Source organism: Helicoverpa armigera, chromosome 24, assembly GCF_030705265.1.
Source record: "Helicoverpa armigera isolate CAAS_96S chromosome 24, ASM3070526v1, whole genome shotgun sequence".
NCBI classification, from domain to species: domain Eukaryota; kingdom Metazoa; phylum Arthropoda; class Insecta; order Lepidoptera; family Noctuidae; genus Helicoverpa; species Helicoverpa armigera.
Genome location: NC_087143.1, coordinates 9,663,943 through 9,680,969, shown reverse-complemented (window position 1 = coordinate 9,680,969; position 17,027 = coordinate 9,663,943). Strand labels below are relative to the sequence as shown.

Below are 17,027 nucleotides of genomic sequence, written 5' to 3'. Positions count from 1 at the left end.
TGATAACATAGTAATATTGATTCTTAAAGTTAAGAGATATTTCCATAACTATTAAAATGCCGCTAAGAATACCCATGGCAGTGAACTACATAAGTACAAACTTAATGTTGTTATTCATTTTTTCGAACAAAACCTACATAAAAAAAAAGACTGAATCAAGAAAACTATATTTTAAGATATTTTTCCTTTCACTATCAAGCGTACATAAATATAGATATACATAGGTACTACTAACACAAACTTCTTGTTTGAAATAAAACTTGGATTGGAGGTCAATGAACTTGACAGTGATAAAATTTTGTGAAAGAACTGAATTGTGTGCATGTATGCAGCAGATATTACATAAAGCTATACAGCATACAGGTAAATGATATCATCACTTTGACCTTAAAGCCTGCATGCAAAACTTAAGGAAATAAACGTAAATTAGTTTATCACGCAAAATTTACGAGATTTCGTTTAAGTAGGACAGATGTATGGATGATATAAATGTTCTGTATTTCATGTGCAATGTTTGGTAATCGGATTCTTTCGGACGATGCATCCTGATGCGCTAATAGTCGGTATTGTGAATAACTACCGGCATTACTGATCATGACGCGATAATGACTCGATACACAAGCAATAACAACTGAACCAGCTCATTAGCTAACAACACCTACAAAGAAAACAACGATAACAAAGATAATATGAAAGTTACCGTAGCCCGGCTGTCGTGTAAGCGGTAAAATGGTAAACAAAACAAATGGGCGGATCGCGGAAAATTCACTATTTTACCCTTCAAAACACACAAAAATACTAATTATGACACACAATTTAACGGCCATGACGCTTGAACCAGTGATTTGTAGCGAATTTTTATGTAATATTTCGCAAAAATCGGAACAATGAATCACTGAGACTGGCAGCGCAAGGGCACCGAACGAACCACCGAATTTTCGACATAATTCTACCGGAACACCGACGGAAACCCAATCCATCAGCTATTTCACGCCATTTCAACAGCTCACGTCATCAGATTCATGCACCGCCAAGACGAAACTCAATAGGCCAGCGGCACATGTGGGGGACGCCATTCTTGAAGCACCTTTCTTGGTATCAAAATGACAGTCTTTGTTGACGAAATAACCGTGCACAGCACCATTAAACACTGTATTTGCACGCACAACAACACTCAATTTTAGCGCAACATTATTATTTACCTTATTTCTACAATAATATCCAAAATGTAACTAAATTTCTAATAAAATTTACTAATTTCCATACCTGTTAGTGCGCTCAAACGCAAGCTGGTCACGTGACTTTCAAGGGATGGGACATAGGTGTAATCGTAAATCATTCCGATTTAACCGTAACAAGAATGGCCAGTTTTATTCCCAAGTTAAACATAAAAATGTTTTATATTATTTGAAAGAGTCGCTCACTACTTTAGCACTTATAACTTAGCCACTTATATTGTAATAATCGCGATAACGTTTCAAACGGTTTAGTAATTAATCTTGTCGTGTCGACGTTGTATCAAGTAGAGAAAACCGTTACAGTTTAATCGTTACAAACAATACTGATAATTTAGAGCACTTTTCAGAAAAAAACAAGTAATTAGCGTAGAATAATCATAACAAAGGACAACAAACTTTCGAAAAATTTTTAAGTATTGCATTTTAAGTTTTATTACACTAATCGTAAAACTTTTAAGGGTAAATAATTCAGCAGTTTTACTGCTGTTGCTAATTCCTTCTGCTGAAATATATGCTTGTACTCCTTTTGATAGAAAATAATGCAATATAAAAAGGAAAATGCATTTTTCAAAAAATCGTTATTCGTTTACCGCAGGCTATGATAACCGTATATTATCGACAAACGGAAGCACAGCATTATTTTAGGGCGTTCCACAGGTAAAAATTTTCGTTCGAAAATGTTAACATTCACGATTTCAATCATTTTTCGATTATTTACCTGAATTTCACACATTTAATTAAAGACGTTTTGATTGAAAATTTATTTCTCTTTATATTAACAGTAAGAATAAAAACCTTTATTCATAGCCAAGGATTTGAACATAATATAGCAGAGTTATGATAAAATCCAAATTCCGAACGATCAAACCACAAAGATTGTAAATTTTTCCCGCTAAGTTTGACGTCAAAAAATGTTTTAAAACTTTGGATTTCCATTCAAAGGCATTGACATATATTATAAGTACATATATATCGATGTTCAAAGGCAATTTGTTTTCTATCGAATATAATTGTTACTGCTGATTAATGTCACTCCTAGAAGATATATTCTTGCAAGATGAAGCCGACGAGGCGCAGGAACTGGAAAGAGTTATCGAAGGTGATGAATATGATGAGAGACCCCGGTCTCGGTCTGCAACACCAGACAGCGATGATAACGGACCAAAAGATGATGAAGCAGGTACATTTGCATGTTCAATAGTATATATATCTTAAAAAACAATTTGCAGCTTTCATAACCTTATCACACTGGTACCTATATAAAAACTTAACAACTTAGTTTTGCTGAAACATTGACTACAATGCACGCTCAGAAAACGTGCTACAGCATGCTTATAAACTTTCATGACAATATATTTACATGAAAACCACTCCATTTAATTATATATTTACATGAATATAAGACACTGCCAATACAATCATTGTGATAAATGTACATACAACAGCCTAAAAAATTGACAACCTTCCCTAAGGATTCCCACTAACTATTGTATTACTTTTACAGAAGAAGATAAGAGACGGGTGGATCCATCATCCACCAAAGCCAAGAGAGTAATAAAGAATCCCAGGTTTATTCTGAATCCAGCTCGTCTAACAGGCCCAAGAGGCATACAGATAATACCTGATCACTTCAAGGATTTTAAGTTTAAAGGTTGGTAATAATAATAGCTTCTGCTAGTGGTTTCACCCATGTGCCGTGGCAACTAATCTCTGCGACTGTATAAAAAGTAGCCATTCTCGATAAATTAATTTTTCAAATGGCACAATAGTACCAGAGATTAGCATGTTCAAACACAAACATACAGCTTTCTGATATTTATGGCATAGCCAGTAGATATTAATGGTATCAGTTGTGTGTAATAGTTATTTAAAATAACATCAAATGTATGTCTTGAATATTTTATTTAAATGTTTCCAGGCAAAGGTCATGAGAAGGAAGACTTAGATATTGTTCTAAAGAAGCTGGAACACTGGGCATACAGGTTGTACCCTAAGTTCCAGTTTGAAGACTGCCTGAAGAAGATTGAGACTCTAGGCAAGAAGAGACCTGTTATGGTGAGAATTAACTCAAAGCATTACTTACAATATATTAACAAGTCACATAATTTCTCCATCACAATTGCTTCATGCTAAAATATATACTGTGGTTTAAACTACAGCAGGTGGGGCACTAAGCAAACTGAATAGGTTTTTCTGTGTGTATAAGTAGCTTTAGGATATGGGAGAATGTTTCTCTGAGAATGTTTCTCTCTATTCTATTCTATTCTAACTACAAGCTCCACTCATAATTTAATTTGAAAACTTATAGGTGCACCTCCAAAAAATCCGCACAGACCAGTTCCTATCAGAAGAGACGGTAGTACAGAAGGACTCCAGCGATGAGGAAACCCAGCCGCCTCAAGAAGAGGATGAGTTTGATAAGCTGTTGCAGCAACAAATTGAACTGGCTAGAGCTACTCCTGCACCAGGGTCTGTCAAGAAAGTCTTGGCTACTCCCATGAAGGACAGGTAGGTGGAAAATCATCAAATGACTCCTGTAGAGTCCATTCTAATAAGTAATTTTACATTCCAAAATTACAAAAGAAAGTATTTTTGTTCCTGGATAAAGTTAGTTTCCAAAACCATGAAAATATCTACCAAAAAACACCATTTTAGATTACACTCAAATATGCAAAAGTGTCTAACTATAAAAATAATTCTTAAAAAACAGTAGATGTTGTCACATATTTGAGGAGAAGTATTTTTATTTTGGCCCACCCATATTTTAATGCTTTTCGGGGTAAAAATTAAAGATTTCAAACATTAATTTCCAGATCTCCATTCACAATGCCCAAAGCCACCTCCTCACCGTCCATAAGTGACGAACAGAAAGAAAGAATGATAAGAAACAGAAGACTAGCTGAAGAAAGACGTTTAGCTAGACTAAAACAAGCTTCCCTAGACACCAGTAACAAACAAGATTCTAACAACATCAGTCAAATCATAGAAGTAGATGAAGAATTAGAAACCAGTGTCACAGCTAAGAAAAACAATAGGTCTCATGTTATAGAAAGCTCAGATGATGAATGTGATGTCACATCAGTTAATCAGTCTGTGGCTGTTGATGTACATAATGGAACAAACTTTAATGAAACAGCTAATAAAAGTAATAAGGATATAAATGGAGCATCAAACTCTGTACAAACAAATCTAGATGATATAGAAATGGATACCAATGAAATCATAGAAATAGCTGACACTGAAAAAAGTAAAGATAAAGAAATAAGTAATCTTAAAGTATCCAATGATGTTATAGAGATCAATGATCCATTTGAAACATTAAAGAGAGTTCCTCAAGAAAATAGTAACAAAGACACTGATGTTAGTGAGGTTATTGAAATAAATTATCAAAATGACAAAGCTAGTCCAACAAGAAACATTAATAATATAGGATCAGACGATGTAATTGAAATACCTGATCCAAATGACAAACCTACTAACATAGTGAACCGAAATAAAACAAATGCCAATGAAATTATCGAGATAAATGATCAGGCTGTTAATATTGATGAAGAAACTACTTTAAGTAAAATTATTGAAGTAAGTGATAGCAAGAAAACTGAAAATGAACCTACAAATATTGTGGAAATACCTGAAAATGAAAACTTAGTACAAGAAGGATCTGAAACAGATGTAGTTCAAAAAGATTCTAAGTTACAAACAAATGAAGGTGCTTCGGAAAAAGATGACAAAATGGCGGATGAAGTAATTGAAGATATAATGGATGTTGATTTTAGTGATGATTTTTGAGCTAGAATAAGGTTAATCATGTTTTATGTATTTCTAGGATAAGTTTGCTATTAAATCTGGTATTTATTGAAATATTCAGTTTTCTTTTACTCACTTAGAAGTGTAGCACGTAACGTATCAGATACGGTATCAACCTGCAAGTGGGTACGGCTCGTCCACGGTCCTCACGAGCACACTGCGAGCCGCCTTTGTGTTTGCAGTGTGGCCGCCACTCGGCGGGTCACTGCGAGCTTACAGTGCTCCACGCGCGAGCGGCTCGCAGCGGGCTCGTGCCTACGTACTCACTTGATACCGTATCTGATACGTTACGTGCTACACTGCTAAGTGAGTACCCAGCTATAGCCAGCTGCAGACCAGTAAGTGTAAGATGTCAACTCGCAAAAACTAACCGTACAGAAACTTAAATTCATCCCTTATTAGACTTTAAAAAGTTTTAAATCTTCTCCATAGAGCATAAAGTGTATGAACGTTAGAAAATCTATTCAGAGGGTTTCATTTTTCTGGTCTCTTTAAAATAGAGGCAAAGCAAAAATCGTACTCAGTCTTTTCGAGGAGGAGTAAAATTAAAGAGACAATGTAATGATAATTTTGTACATTTTTAATACAATTTTCACGCTTACAAAGTTTACTTAATCATCTTAGCAATCGCTACCAGAATTACATAGTTTGATTCCTCAAAATTCTATTGAAATGGGAACAATTGCTTATATTTATCTGAAACTTTGAATTTTCGCCAAAAAGCGTAAACGTGATACAGCTTTGAATAATATAAGTCTATGTTACACTATAATTACCAAGAGTATATACAAAATAATATTTGGTTTCACATCAGTACACCGAAATTTGTTTAGAACTATGCACAACTATTATTCTTTAGAATTACTGTACACATTTTCAGTACCCATTATAAATTATTTTTAATGCAACATTAAGCCCAAAAGGCTTTAACTGTATTTTTACAGACTTCAAAGATTCCCTTTGCTTTAGTGCAATAGTTTTAACCGACTTCCAAAAAAGGAGGAGTTTATCAACAGATGTGGTATTGGTATTATATGAAATGTGTACAGCAACCCCCAACAATCTTACACCAAACATGCTATAAACTAAAAATTTAAATTATCTCACTAATAATATTAAAAATACGGTTACTTCATTATTAAATACACGTTATTCACAAAAGCGATCTTTACTGGTTTTGGTTATGTTATATCAGTGGTGATTTTACAAACAAAAAAATCCCTTAACCATTTCTATCTTATTTATTTTATCTCCCACCCACCTCTCGACCCTATATAGTTCAAATTAATGCAGTACCAATATCTCGTCATCTACCGAGCCTTTTCCCAACTATGTTGGGGTCGGCTTCTAGTCTACCCGGATTCAGCTGAGTACCAGTGCTTTACAAGAAGCGACTGCCTATCTGACCTCCTCAACCCAGTTACACGGGGTACCAATCTGGTACTCTTAAAAATGTTTATGAAAGAGGTTAATAAATATGTTTTTTTTTGTAATTCCACCACTGATTAAGAGTTCATAAATCAATTACTTCACGCGATATCTAAAGTTTAAAGGTTTGTTTCACCACATCTGGATAAATAAATCACTTCAACTTCATTTACTTGGCAAATAAGCTTTATCGATACTTATCCCGAGGAAGTGAATAGAGTCATAAAACTATTAATTTTGATAAAGTCGAATTTTCGAGTTAGTTGTATGGATTTACAGTTATTTCACCAAAATTGTATCAAGTAGTTTCATTTTTTATTATAACCTGTTGTAGTTGGTACAGACTCGTATGAAATAGTGTAATCACAGCAATAGTCATCGATACTTTATGTATAGAGAAAACATCGACATAAAAAATCTACGAATCTTCTTTCGCATCGAGTTTTACTCAAGCTAGCTAAGTATTGTAGAGGACTCTAAAATAAAGCGAAGTTTTCGACAAGCTTTCTCAATGTTACATCGCAAATTTTTCTTTAAAATAAAGGCTATTTTTGCGATCTATGTGTCAAATACACTTCGCAATATCCAAGCGTCACTATAGCCATATTTCAGCCGAAATTATAAGTTTTATATCGCTATTTCTTGCTTAACCCGCTATGCTAACTAAAATGCTTTATTTCACACTGGATTTTTAATTTAATTTATTAGAACTATCCTATAATTAAAGTTTTGTTTATCAACATTCTGACATGTTTAGTATATTATTTTTATTGGAAATCTCTCGCCTGTTTATCTAAACTAAGCTATAGTCAAAGCCCCATTAGTATTTTCGCTTTATATTTTTAAAAGCTCATTTCTGCTTTGTTTTTAATTGGTTTTAAATCGCTTAGTAATTTAGTGAAGATGACGCCACTGAGCTCATGCAAAGTTTGGTCGAATTGTTAAGGCGTCAAAAATAATTATTCCAATATTCTATTCAACCTTAAAATCGTATTTCGTTCATGAGCCCATGAATCAATGATATTTAGCAAGATCTTTCAAAATGTTACGGCCACGTGATCTTCAGGCTTAAGCAATCCACCAATGAGAAGCAAGGATTATCACGCAATAGTTGTTCATCCAATCGCTGACGTATATTTCCTTCACCCAAGTAACTTGTTGAACAAACTTCAACTATCATTCAGGTATCCAAGATCACACAAACTTTCAAGTCCAGCCCACAAAACGTAACTCCTTAGACCTACCCTATCACGGAATCGTTGAAAACTCCCAAAAAAACCGTAACCGCTCGAAAATTTTAGCTTCTATACAAATTATTTTTACGTCTTAAAGACCGAGTAACTCCTTTTAAACCTAATCTAGAATTAGTTTTAATTCGTGTCTGGGATTAGGGATGCAAAGAACGATGTGAATATCATCCAGGTGACTGCAAGGAGAGACTGTTGGTTGTCGTTATTGGTCTGTTGTGGAACAGACTCGTCTGGGTTGGGTTGATTCGGTTGGTCCGGTTGGTTTGGTTGATTAGGCTGGTTGGGTTGCTCGTTGCGTCGCTGGTTGTCGGCTGGATTGACGTGTAAGTCGCGGAAGAAACCCACTTGGTGACTGGAATAGAAAAATAACAATAAAAAAATAAGATAATAACAGTTTTCAAAGTTCTTCAAAACCGGCATTTGCTTTCGGAAGTACACAACGCAAGTATTTCTATACTTTGTCTAGAACACTGCTGAAAGGACTATATGACAAGATAACTTCGAACTTACAAAATGAATGAAATCTACAACGTCTTGAGCAAGCACTGTGATCAATGACCGTGCTTATTCGAAGCGAATGAGAAGGAGGTGTTGCGACACGCGAAAATCTATCGCTCTGTTACGAATTTACAGTGAAGTAAGTAAGAAATAGTCGAATCGTTTTCGTTGAAAATAAAGACGAGAACTGTAAAATAACTTTTATTTAACTAGGCTGAAAAAGCAATTTTAAACTGCCAAGTATGTTAAATGACAGCCGGGACCTACAGTTTAACGTACCCTCCGAAACACAGTCATTGGGGTCCTAGATTTACTTAGAAAGTACATACAAACTTAGAAAAGTTGCATTGGTGGGATCGGGCCCGCATAATCATACTTGAGAGGTTGGTTCTTTACCCCCAAGGCCACCACGACATTAAAAAAAGAAAACAGTAGAACACTTACAGATAACCAGCGGCAGCCAAGAGCATGACCAACAGCAGCCTCGCTGGACTTCCATACAGGTACACCAGAGAGAAGAGTATGGCCAGCCGTGACGCGGCATACAAGTGGTCCAGCCAGTCTCGGGCTGCGAGTGCCTCTTCCGGCTCCTCGACTGGGGCCGGGGCTTCGGCGGCTGGAGCTGGGGTCTCGGCCGGTGTGGGGGCTGCGGGGGCTGCGCCTGCTGCTTGCCACCTGGAAGTTTTGGAGGTAAGAGTTAATTTTGGACAAGAGAAGGATCTTTTTATAAGGTAGGTAGCTTTTTGATATTTATTGTATACTTCAAGTGTAGGTTAAATAATAAGTTTGATTTCTTCAAAAATCTGGATGAAGATGTACCTCAATATATCGGAAACCCAGCAAGTAGAAGCACAGACTACTATAATGTAGAAGGATATTCATTAGGTAAGAATCCTTGGAATATTGCAAGTCTGGGAGTCGACCTTCACGAATGCTATATTTATGTCTTTGAAGTATGAATTTTACAGAGTTCTCTAAAGGAAAACAGTATGTTGATTTTGATACATCCATTTAAAATAAATTACAACCTGAAACCCGAACGTGTCCACCAGTCATTTGGGCCATTTAATGTCCCTAAAGGAAGTCACTACCTAATGACTATCCCACGCAATCTCTAATAGCAAATGTGTAAGTACTTCTCCAACACACATAGTAGGCATCATGCCAAGTGCTAATGACACGTGTTTACTATTCGCGGCTAAATTATCTTAATTACTTATTGTTTTGTGACGGCTCATTAAGAACATGGGTCTGATATGATAGGTTGGGATCTGACAGGGTAATGTGGTCAGCATTCTACCAACTTTTTTTGTGGCCCAAAGTCTAATTGAATGCTGATGAATACCAGGCATTTTGTATTGAGCGTCTTCCTAAGACTCGAGTTTGTTTTGGTAACCAAATAAAATAATGTTTGCGAGATCTAGATTCCTTGTACTTAACGGCACAAGAAGATATCTCATACATGTATCGTGATTTTTTTGCAATTTTCGATTTATTTGCGATTTTACATCACCCTTCAATGGACGCTATTTAGGTATTTTCTACGCGAGTGTATTTTTATGTCAAGAAAGGGAGATAAGGATTAGTTAAAATTTTACTAAAACTACATGATAAACAAAATACTTTTTCTATGTTTAATAAATTGATCTATCTAAACGTTGTTGGTTCGTAATAAGTGCAAATTTGCTTAAAGGGGCTAAACTCTGGAATTAGCAGAAAGTATGGTTCTAAATTCCTTGGAGATGGTTAATGGGAATCGCTCTGAATGCTCTGATATCCCTATGTCAACAAAAATAAACAAAAAGTCGAAATCTACAAGAAAACAACGTGGGAAAACGATGAGCAAACCTCAAGTCACAACTAGTCCTAATATAGTTAAACAGGAAGTAATAATGGATTTCATGGTATAATGACCGTATTCGAAGTAATCAAGGTCTAGCGCAGCCACGGCAAATAATAGCGCAGTAAAACTACTTGCAATATTGTACGTTGGTTAAGAGATTTGGCTTGGAAGTACCGTACGAAGTGGCTACTAATACAGGCATTTTAATTTTAATTGAAAAGTGAAGTTCCCCTTGAAAAGACCTGATAAGGGGAACTCCTTGATAAAGGGAATCGCTATGCAGTTATTTTTGATGGGACATTATAAATTTTCGCACAGAACATTTTCGACTTGTATACTATGCTTCTTCAAACATGAGAAGAAATCAATATAACTTCGTTGACTGTTTTGTCAGTTGTCAGTCGCGATATGACATCATCACGTTTCATAGGCAAGTCTGTTTGCCCAACTGTTACGCTTGAAAGACTTTTATGCTTCAGTTTTTCAATTTCAAAAATCAATATTAGTTTGCATTTTCGCAGAGGAATTACTTTTACTGATATTGTTTTATCAGAAGATGAATTAAATATTTTTTATGCATATAACTGTGGCATGAATGCTAGGCAGTTCGATGTAATTTTATTCAGGAAGTTATTTTAGAAAGATTGAATCACTTACATGTTAGCATACTGCTGCATATACTGCAAATAGGCTTGCTGCATCATCATCATATGATTGGCCAACTGCGCCGGGTCGTTAGGTACCGGCAGGTACCCCTCCCCGAAATTGTAATTAGGATACGGGGGGACCCGGCCATAGTTATTCACGAAGGAGGTCAAATAGTTCTGCATCTCTACATTATGGTTCTGATCGTTCTGCCTCGTCTCTGGTCTGGGAGGTTCGGTCGTGGTCACTCTTTCCGTCTGGTTCGTGGCTTCGGTGGCGACCCTTCGGCGGAGTCCGTCAGTGTTCGGCTCGGGATTCACCGCCTCTATTCTTCGGGTCGGGGTGCATACTAGATGCATTGTGTGAGCTATCTGGCTCTCATATGTTCTTAAAACATCTTTTAATATCGTGTTGTCGTCTAAAAGCTGACCGGAGTATATTATTTTCTGTTCATCTGTGCCCTGTAAAAAAAAAAAACAAATACATTATTTTTTATATGCCTGCCGTAGCAATCAGCGAATTATTTTTTTTAAACTGTGACTAACTTGAAAATCTTGGCAACATGATTGCATAAACAACTAACGAGAACTTCACAATGTTATCTTTTATTCTTATCAACAAAAAATACCATTCGTTACACACTGTATTTATTGTTTAAATACATACTTTAAACTATATGTTTCATTTAACATGAGTTGGTTGGAAATATAACACTGAAGTCATAATATTAAAATTGTTGCGTTTTTGTCGCACTTTCCGCGGGTTTCCTAATTCCAGTCCCAAGGTTAAAGATAATGAGCCTATCTACAGCTGATGACGTATTTTAAATATAATCAGTTCGCCAAACAAATCTGTGTCTTTTAGGTTTTACGATGTCTGGGAAACCTGTTAAGTTAGGTCAAATAGGTAGATCATCGATATAAACAAAGGTTTCAGCGATTATTACATCATCATCCTCCTGCCCTTATCCCAATTTTATTTGGGGTCGGCGCAGCATGTTTTCTCCATGCTGCAAAAGTTTTGGCATAAGTTTTATGGTAGGCCGCCTGCCTGACACCAACCCTCTTTGGGAATGCTGTTGTGGTGATTTACCTGTCACCGTGCGTGTAGCCCAAACTACAGATGTTATGCACTGGCCTTTAGGTTCCCTTAGTCGCCTCTTTCGACACCCACGGGAGAGAGATGGAGACGTCCTATTTTGATCCGGGACCGTCACGGAATGTTTCAGTGATTATTACATTCTTCTAAAAAGAGTTTAAAGCATATCTTTTAAAGTTTGCAATGCCAAAATTAAGCACTCGTTCCGGCTGAAAATAAATTTTCGGGACAGATATTTTTAAAACCAACTGCAGTGACCCAGAAAGGAATTACAGATCACGAATTGAAACCGAATAAATTGACTGATAAGCCAACGAATTCCGGGGAGTATCACGTTCTATTCACATGACATTTATTTACCCTATATTATTATGGGCGAACATAGCAATTTTTTTGTAAATTAAAACGGAAAAGGAGAACATTCATTTCGTACCCAAAACTGAAAGTGCCGGCCAGAAGAAAAAAGTAGTAGATTCTTGTAGAGGATAATACCCTGAAGATTTTTTACTATTACAAGAATTGTCTACAATTAACCCCCAGGCTGCTATTTGACTTTGAAAATACCAAAATATCCCACAATGTTTGGAGCATTACATTACAGCCCCAAACTGGAGAAGCCAGCCGTTGCCTTCAAATGACTCCTATTCGACCTGGGAAGTCATCAAATGAACCCCCTCTCGCCATGAGAAAGTCAGACTCTTACTGACTAAAACCCATCATGGGGAAACCAGGGCCGCGATAATCCTTTCGAAGAATCCCGCAGCCCCGATAGGCCTTGTCCCCGCAAAAATATCGTACGATTCTTGTCGAGGATGCCCTGAAGATTTTTTATATTGTAAGGAACGTCTTCGGTTAACCCTCAGACTGCTATTTGAGTTTATCGTGAATAAAAATCTATACTTGAATGTTACGGCAAATATCGTCCACAGTATTTTTTTAACTAATCGAACGTCTAGTAACTCTTTCGAATAATCCCGCAGCCCCGGCAGGTTTTGGTCACCTGGAGTTTGCTGACACTCTCTTGTCTCCAAGAGAAAGACGGAGGGACGATGAGCCACTCGGAATTCTATAGGGGCGAGGGGGAATGGGATGCCTTCGTCTCCTTCTGCAAAGCATGCCAGAGAAGGAGGCAGTGGAATAACTGAGAGTTCGCGCCTCTCATCCCAGCCGCTGAGGTGGACGTGGAAGACACCACGCGCGTCGGGTGTCGAGAAGACTCCCGCCACCGTAGACGTCGGTCTGTGGGCGGTGAGTTTAGAGAGGCTCATCGTCCCTTCGCCGTCTTGGAGACTACAGGCCCGTGTCGGCGGCGAGCGTTGACCCAAGCCCTCCTCAGACCGTCAGCAAACCCCAGTGGGGCCCACCAGGGTCAGAATCTGCCGGGGCTGCGAGATTATGCGAAAGAGTTACCGCGGCCCCGGTACAATATCAGAAGGAACATGATGGGTTTAAATCAGTAAGTCTCCTCGGTGTAGCAGGAGGGGTGGGGTATATGGTAAACGTTCAATTTGTAAAAAAAATACTTTGGACGTTATTTGCTGTAACATTCAAGTATAGATTTTTATTCACGATAAACTCAAATAGCAGTCTGAGGGTTAACCGAAGACGTTCCTTATAATAGTAAAAAATCTTCAGGGCATCCTCGACAAGAATCGTACGATATTTTTGCGGGGACAAGGCCTATCGAGGCTGCGGGATTGTTCGAAAGAATTACCGCGGCCCTGGTTTCCCCATGATGGGTTTTAGTCAGTAAGAGTCTGACTTTCCCACATGACATTTGATGTCTTGCCAGGTCGGGCAGGAGTCGTTTGAAGGCAGCGGCTGGCTTCTCCAGTCTGGGGCCGTAATGTAATACTCCAAACATTGTGGGATTTTTTGGGATTTTCAAAGTCAAATAGCAGCCTAGGGGTTAATTGTAGACAATTCTTGTAATAGTAAAAAATCTTACGGGCATTATCCTCTACAAGAATCTACTATTTTTTTCTTCTGGCCGGCACTTTCATTTTTGGGTACAAAATGTTCGAGACTTGAATGATCTCCTTTACCTCTTTTCGGCAAGATAAAAAATAGTTTTGCCCTGGTGCTGTATGTGTATGTAGGATTACCAAATTCGGGCAAAACCTCCAGAAATAACGAACTGTTTTCTCTAATTCCGCGGAAAGAGAAAGTTTATGTTTAGGTAAAAAGAGCGATACCTGAGCAATTTTGCTGTTTTTATTACTTTTACACAAGATTGTATGTTATTGCAACGGCATACGGTTTTGAAAATAATTATACGCTTTCTTAAATCAGTGGTGAGCTTGTTTTACTGTTTTATGAAGTACCTATAAAACAATAGAAAACTCGAAACTAAATGAAAGAAGAATAGCTTGCTTATACGCTTAATAACAGATTCCTAATCGTACAATTCTTCAATGTAAACATTTGAACAGTAGAGTGGTCACTATGTCACCTACACTCACTGTTTATCACATAGATTCTAATATTTTATGGCGCTAACAGTGACCTGGTTTTAGGCTGAGAAGTCATGAATCATACCTAAGGATCTATATTTATTTGCTAAGGCCCATTCTTTTTTTATCTTCTACATTGTCCCATAGGATTGATTGAATGTTAATAGGTATGAAGGGAGAAAGATAATGCAAGGGTCAATCATATTGCGCCCCTGGCGATGATGGCGACCCCAACTGGTGATTGGAGCGGAGAAAAAGAAAATTGGTTACATCCATTATGTAAATATCCCTAAGAGTTTTTCAGCACACATGTCTAGGCATGTGTTGAGAAACCCTCGGCAGTTATTTTCACCATAAACGCGACATTTATTACTTTGTTACATACACTCTTGATTGGGAGCTGTTAATTAAACACTATCGCCCGATTTAATTGCATGTTATCGGTTTCTAGGTAAACACGTAACATTTCTGAATTGGTGAACTATTTTGTGAAGAATGCGGTGTTGATTAAACACTTGTCTTTTCATCTAATAGTATGCAAAGATACACACTACATAGCTACATATACTACATAGCATGGGACATTTTAGTTCCTACTTAGTTAAAATCAGTCTGTCAACAAAATCAATATGCAACTTAGTAGACGGCCTAGGAACAAACACCGTTATAATTTTAGAATCACTATATTTCAAGAGTCAATCATGATCCATTTATAAACAAAAAAAACAAATAAACCAACAAATCCGATATGACAAATTGGTATTTTGAAATATGTGTTATCTATCATTAAAATTATTTTTATCATTAATTGCTTTATTATCACTTTCATAAAGTGAAATGTTTCACATTCATTTTGAAAACATATAAATTGCAATTTTCTTATATATTTTGAGCATGCAATGACTGTAGTAGAACTAGAACGTTCCAGGCATTTATCAGCTTTGAAACTCATTAACACTGTTTTGCTTGCATTAAAACACCTCATTATACAATCAACTTTTCAAACTCTTGTTTTTAGGAAATTAAATTGAAAATCTTATCTTGTCAATTGTTGCTATTATTTCTATTAGCCTTTTAAGCGCTGGTACTCAGCTGCATCTGGTTAGACTGGAAGCCGACCTCCAACATAGTTGAGAAAAGGCTCGAGGGATGATGATGGTTTCTATTAGCCTTTTCCCATGGGTCCACAAGCCTTCTGAGCAAACTTCTATTTTACTCGAAAAGAAGCATATGTGCTTTCTCAGGCTTTTAGACTATCTGTGTACCCATTTAAATTAGGTATATTAGTTTTGGCATTAAAGTAAATATATTAAAGTTTGAACTTAACAGTTTTAGACTACTTCTGCACTCTGATATTTTAGTTATCAACACAGAGCTTATTGAATAAAACAAATAGGTACCTCTTATAACCCAGCCACAAAGGCCTGGTTGCCTCGACAGTAGTTTTTTATCTAAAACTCTTAGAATAAATAGCTCAAATTATGTACCATTCATACGCAAAACAAATTGTATTTTTATTTGCTTTTAGGGGATGGTCATAAACCTAGCACATTAGGAAGAAATTCCAGCTGTAGACCATTACGAGAAGAGAGTATAAATCAAAATATTTCTAACCATAGGTACCTATCAAAACTTTTATTGAGCATAGAAAACAATGGCTATGGTCCTATATTATAATAACATTACACCATTATTGTTATTGTATTTCGGAGAAATTCAAACCTAAGCATTAAGAGGGTACCTATGTATCAACCAGTATGCAGGTACTTTCATATATAACTACCTAGCTAAATGTATTTATATTTGTAAGTTACTAACTGTAGTCTTGATAGGTATCTAGTTCAAATATTTGAGGAAAATGCTTCATGCGGGTGCTAAAATTGAATAATTGACAAAAGTACACATAGTCAACAACAATTTAGCAATTAACAACATAAACTCTGCAGCATTTTTTTAATACCAACAGAATTTGTGATAACATTATAAAGTTATAATTTTTAATTCGAGAATTGGTTGCTTTTAATGGTCTGTATTCTGGTGGGTGCGATAAAACCAAATATGAAAAGCCATGAATATACCACAGATATATTTTTAGCGGTTACGTTATTTATTTACATATAATATTGTTGAATACTCACAGGTTTACTTGGGTAAACCTCGGACAGGTGCCCCTTCAGCTGCCGAACAGTCCAAGACGATTCACACTCGATATTCTGATCCTCGATCTGTTGATTCGGCGCCTTAACAATCAAAGTCACGTTGTTTGGTATCATCTTCAATCATCCAATTACACTCCGCTATTAGATAACACTTCTAAAACCCGTGATTTATAACACGCAACAAAGCAGGAAATAGCTCTCAATCAAATCCACAATTGACAAAAACACTAGAATTTTACGCTGACGCAATATAAAACCATGAAAGTTCTTTTATTTATCAAGCCTGTCGTCCGAATACGTAATGACCAAATAAAACTGTTCTGATGTAAATAAATACTTAGATAAATGGGGCTAGGCACTTGTCAATTTGCCCGTGAAATTATCTGTCGCTACTCCATTGGTCCAGCGTTCGATTGTGACGTCAAAATTTTGTTTTCAATTTACTAATTTACTATAGCGAGTTTGACACTTGTGGAACACGGAATAGAAGTCACAGGACTTGTTTTAATTGGTCACATACTATGAACATTTTATTGTAGCCAATCAATGTAGGTATTATGGTTTTGTGGTAAATGGCAAATAAATGGAAATCTGAGATGGAAATTCAT

General features: G+C 36.6%; 3 protein-coding genes across 3 annotated transcripts in view; 1 reads left to right on the top strand and 2 right to left on the bottom strand.

Annotated features, from left to right (window-relative positions):
• LOC110383306 (protein lingerer) overlaps nt 1–1,386 on the bottom strand; it is a 38,735-nt gene extending 37,349 nt beyond the window's left edge. The window contains exon 1 of the mRNA XM_064041036.1: nt 1,267–1,386. The gene's annotated coding sequence lies outside the window, so the exon portion shown is untranslated. The remainder of the gene's footprint in view (nt 1–1,266) is intronic.
• Nucleotides 1,387–2,155: 769 nt separating this feature from the next.
• LOC110382045 (uncharacterized) lies at nt 2,156–5,074 on the top strand. Its single transcript, XM_021342516.3, has 5 exons — nt 2,156–2,418; nt 2,743–2,889; nt 3,157–3,293; nt 3,547–3,746; nt 4,052–5,074. Exons 1-5 carry the CDS (start codon nt 2,265–2,267, stop codon nt 5,025–5,027), a joined length of 1,614 nt encoding a protein of 537 aa, XP_021198191.3. The 5' UTR covers nt 2,156–2,264; the 3' UTR covers nt 5,028–5,074.
• A 530-nt stretch (nt 5,075–5,604) lies between these two features.
• Nucleotides 5,605–16,853, bottom strand: LOC135118636 (homocysteine-responsive endoplasmic reticulum-resident ubiquitin-like domain member 2 protein). Its single transcript, XM_064041182.1, has 4 exons — nt 16,399–16,853; nt 10,722–11,170; nt 8,666–8,896; nt 5,605–8,075 (listed from the first exon to the last, which is right to left on the bottom strand). The coding sequence occupies exons 1-4, from the start codon at nt 16,531–16,533 to the stop codon at nt 7,844–7,846; spliced, it is 1,047 nt and encodes a 348-aa protein (XP_063897252.1). The 5' UTR covers nt 16,534–16,853; the 3' UTR covers nt 5,605–7,843.
• Nucleotides 16,854–17,027: the final 174 nt, after the last annotated feature.